The 4,880-nt window shown below is 43.6% G+C and overlaps 1 protein-coding gene across 1 annotated transcript; it reads right to left on the reverse strand.

Annotated features, from left to right (window-relative positions):
- Positions 1–3,618: 3,618 nt before the first annotated feature.
- LOC103677167 (olfactory receptor 10H4-like) lies at positions 3,619–4,557 on the reverse strand. Its single transcript, XM_008706406.2, has one exon. It carries the CDS (start codon positions 4,546–4,548, stop codon positions 3,619–3,621), a length of 930 nt encoding a protein of 309 aa, XP_008704628.2. The 5' UTR covers positions 4,549–4,557.
- Positions 4,558–4,880: the final 323 nt, after the last annotated feature.

Below are 4,880 nucleotides of genomic sequence, written 5' to 3' on the forward strand. Positions count from 1 at the left end.
ATTTGTTGTTTCTTGTCTTGTTAATTTTTGCCATTCTGACTGGGGTGAGGTGGTATCTCATTGTGGTTTTGATTTGAATTTCCCTGATGGCAAGTGATGTGGAGCATTTTTTTCATGGGTCTGTTGGCCATTTGGATGTCTTCTTTAGAGAAGTGTGTGTTCATGTCTTCTGCCCATTTCTTGACTGGATTATTTGTTTTTTGGGTGTTGAGTTTGAGAAATTCTTTAGAGATCTTGGATACCAGACCTTTTTTTTTTAATTTCCTTTTTAAAAATTATTAACATATAATGTATTATTTGTTTCAGGGGTACAGGTTTGTGATTCCTCAGTCTTACACAATACACAGTGCTCAACATAGCACATACCTTCCCCGATGTCCATCACCCAGCCACCCCATCCCTCCCACCCCCTCCACTCCAGCAACCCTTAGTTTGTTTCCTGAAATTAAGAGTCTCTTACGGTTTGTCTCCCTCTCTGGTTTCGTCTTGTTTCATTTTTTCCTCTCTTCCCCTATGATCCTGTGCCTTGTTTCTTAAATTCCACATATCAATGAGATCATATGATAATTGTCTTCCTCTGATTGATTTATTTCACTTAGCATAATACCCTCTAGTTCTATCCATGTCATTGCAAATGGTAAGATTTCAATTTTTGATGGCTGCATAATATTCTGTTGTGAGATTTTTATATATATATATATATTTATATTCAAAAGATACTGTAACATTATTACATATGTTATATGATATATATTCGTACATATATAACACAGAGATATGTATACACATCTATCCTGATAGTTCTCTTTCTCTGGGGAACTCGAATACAAAACACTCAAAAGAAAAAGAAGCCTTGGGAAAATGCCACCTTTCCATCTGAAGAGATGAGTTCCAGATCTCCAGATCCCTGGTGGTCTTTCCTTTGTGTAAGTATTTCCACCAGGTCAGCCCCTGCAACTCAGCGTCTCTCTGCTGATGTGCATATTTGTGTATCCTTATTGTAAGGCAGAGGCCTCATCACACAGGAGTTTTAGCATCTCTTCTGAGCTCACACAGTCCACACCGAGCAGGGAGAAAGTTCCTGGTGTCCTCCAGCTCCTACTCCGCTGAGTTCGTTGGGTGTAGACCACACGCCCTGGCCTGGGTACCCTATAACTACACAGTCACATGCGTCCTTGCAACACACCCCAAGCGCCTTGCTGCCAATGAGCAAATCCTGCAGCTGGGCTATCAGGACTCCTTCATGCTGATGGACTTCTAAGGATACTCAGCCTTTCTCATGAGCGACATGAATGCCCTAAGTCTTCTCCATAGAGAAGAGTGGCCTAAGGATCTGGCTTGAAAGTCATTTTGTCATTAAACAAATCACATAAAATGATAGGATGCTGTTTCACGAATCAGTTTTCTAGGACTGCTGTAACAAGCACATAAACCTGGTGACTTAAAACCATACACATCTGTTCTCCTCTATGCTGGAGGCCAGAAGCCGAAATCAGGGTCACCAGGTGTGAGTCAAGGTGTGAGCAGGGCTGCATCCTTCAGGGGATCCAGGGGAGAATCTGTCTCCTGCTTTCCCAGCTTCCAGAGGCAGCAGCCATTACTCGGCTCAAGGTTCTCTCCTCAGTTACTCCATCCATCTTTCCAGTGTCACATCCGCTACTTCTCTCTGTGTCTGACCCCACCTGCCCCCTTTTAGAAGACACTTGCAATTATAGCAGGCCCATCTGGATGACCCAGGACAATCCCTCTGTCTCAGATCCTTAACTGCATCTCATCTGCTTGCAGTCCCTTTTGCCGGGTTAGGGAACATAGTACCAGGCTCTGAATAAGGACATCTTAGGTGGCATTAGTCATTAACATCAATAATTGTAAAATAATGAAATGGAACCCCAGGGTCTCATTGTCAGTGTTTATGTGGTAAAGCATCTCTGTAACTTCTCTGGAGTCCGTGTTTCTCTCCGGCTGTGTGAAAGGAATGTGTGCCTGGAGCTACACCTGCTCCTTTCCCTGAAAGGAGTCTATTCTTTCTAATGACAGCTTTCCTCTCCCAGTGAGGACAACACATCTCCCTGCAGGCACCTGAAAGAGGTGCATTCCTGATCACTAACTGCACACACGTGCAGATTGTAATGGATTCCTGCCTCACCAATTCAGGGCAGTGTGGCTGGTAACAAATCATCTCTCAGATTTGCATATTCTGCATTTCAAAAAAGTGACTAGTTAGGGCCATTGGGTGACTCTTTTGATAAAGCATCCCACTCTTCATTTAAGCTCAGGTCATGATTTCAGGGTCCTGATAGAGCCCAAATTCAGGCTCTGTGCTAGCCGGGAGCCTCCTTGAGATTCTCTCTCTTCTTCTCCCTCCCCTAACCCAGCTCTCTCTGTCTCTCAAGAAAAAAATGTGAGTAGTAATAGATGTATCTATTTATGTATCCATATATAAATATGAAGAAATAATAATTTATTTCGAGTCATAGAAGAATGAATGCATAGGAAACCATTCCTACATTTGGCAAGCAGCAGGCGCTTATATGTGATTGCCATTCTTAGGTTTATTATTATAAAATATCCTAGTGCAACTCAAATATCTGCCCACAACTTTCAGTAGGAACTTACGCAATGGAAATCCCCCTTACTGGATCCTGAGACATATGGTTTCCTGAACTCCAGCATGAAAGTCAGACAGACCTAAAATTGCATATGAATCCTTCATTCACGTGTTGTGTGACCTCCACCAACATTTCACATCTGTGAAAGGGGGAACCCATACCCTTGACCTCTTTTTTGGCCACCTTCAGTTAGCACTGTGCCCTCCAACACATCCCCCAGATTGATTCACTTAAGACACAGGAATTAGAAATTGATGTTTATTGAAAGTAATGTGGAGGAAAAGGGAAAATGATTTCCATAACATGTCAGATAACAACCCACTTTTGATATTTTGTATGTTCTTACCTAAGCACTGAATCCTCTCCCCTTTCTCTCTCTGTCTCTCTGCCTCTCGCTTTCTCCACTTTATAGTCTGACATCCATCACTCTACTAAGCACAACATGGAAACCTCCTTAGAGTCTATCCACCCCCCTCCCACAAAGGCAGAAGAAACTATAAACATTCAACCATCTCCTTAGAGAAAAACTGCTAATGTTTGTTTCTGCATTTGTTGTAGTTAGAGATAACACTTATACAGCACTGGTGTCTGATAAGTAAAGCTCCAGTGCTGGTGATATTTATCATTACGTTACTTTTGCTTATGTTATGGTGAGGGGAGGTGAAACTCCTCCCTTGCTTGTCTACTGGAGAAGAACCCTGTTCATTACCACCCGCAAATCTATGTGATGCTTTCCACCGCATCCACCGAGAGATAACACATTCTTAGACAGAGGTAACAGGATGGAGTTCATCGCAGGGGTCAAGAACAGAGATGAGGATCGCTAGAGCTTATGCAAGAGGGAAAGGGCAAACAAATGGAAAAACTAATACCTAGCCTGCTCCAATACCTGTGAGTGCATCCAACAATACCTATTCAGTATTTTCATACACTGAATACCTACAACAGTCCCCTGGAGATGATCATATCCCCAGTCCTTGTATCATATTCCTCACCACCAAACTGGCCATCAAGAGCTTAGGGAACTGAATTTTCTCTGGAAACTTTTCTTTATAGCATTCTTGAGCTCCTTATTCCTGAGGCTGAAAATGATTGGGCTGAGAAAGGGAGTGAAGACTATGTAGGTGGTGGCCATCAGAGTGTTACTGTCCATAGAGTGGGGGCCCTTGGACTTGAGGTAGATCATGGAGGCAAAACCATAGTGCACAATGACCACAGTGAGGTGGGACACACATGTAGAGAAGGTCTTGTGCCTGCCCTCAGCTGAGGGGATCCTCAATATGGCAGCCACGATGAAGACGTAGGAGAGGATGATGAGGAATAAACATCCCATCAGAACTGTGACACACACCAGGATCATACCCAAGGTAACAGAGGATATCCCCATCCCACAGGACAACTTCAGGAGGGAAAGTGCATGGCAGAAAAAATGGTGTATCACATTAGACCCACAGAAGGTGAGGTGAAAAACTATCAGCGTCACCATCATCCCCATGACTGAGCCACCAGCCCAGGTCCAGGACACCAGACGGGCACAGGTGCGGGTGCTCATGAGCACGTTGTAGCGCAGGGGGTGGCAGATGGCTAAGTAACGATAGTAGCCCATGATCATGAGCAGGAAGGAGTGGGTGAAGCCGAATGTGAAGGAGAAGAACATCTGGCTGGCACAGGCCACAAAGGTGATGGAGCGGTGGCTGGAGAGCATGTCAACCAGCATGCGAGGGGTGACAACAACAGTGAACAGAATCTCAGAGGTGGACAGGGCACACAGGAAGAGGTACATGGGTGTGTGCAGGCCGTGCTCACTCCACACAGTGGCCATGATGATCAGGTTCCCCAGCAGGGTGAACAGGTACATCAGCAGGTACAGCAGGAAGAAGATAGGCAGGAGATGCAGCGGGAAGTTGGAAAAGCCCACGAGGATGAATTCAGACACCATGCTATAGTTCTGACCGGCAGCTGATGCTGCATCTGGTAAGACAAGAAAGTGAATGCAGGTAAATTGTTTATCCCATGAAGGACAAGGATGAGTCAGCATCAGAAAACCTATCATGTGGTTAGTCACATGAATAAACTAAAAAGGAAATGTCATATAACTATATCAAACCAGGCAGCAATCCAATTTACTAGATTTCAGTTTCTATTTATGATTTTAAAATTTGATATATAGTGGACATATAACATTATATTATTTTAGATATACAACATAATGATTGACATATGCACATATCTTGAATTTTTTTAAAGCTTCTTCTCAACTTAACACCAGCT

This window comes from Ursus maritimus, unplaced genomic scaffold, assembly GCF_017311325.1.
Source record: "Ursus maritimus isolate PB19 unplaced genomic scaffold, ASM1731132v1 scaffold_14, whole genome shotgun sequence".
Classification (NCBI taxonomy): domain Eukaryota; kingdom Metazoa; phylum Chordata; class Mammalia; order Carnivora; family Ursidae; genus Ursus; species Ursus maritimus.

Coding starts and splice junctions, on each gene's coding strand:
- LOC103677167 (XM_008706406.2), bottom strand. CDS start 4,548: ATGGTGTCTGAATTCATCCTCGTGGGCTTTTCCAACTTCCCGCTGCAT.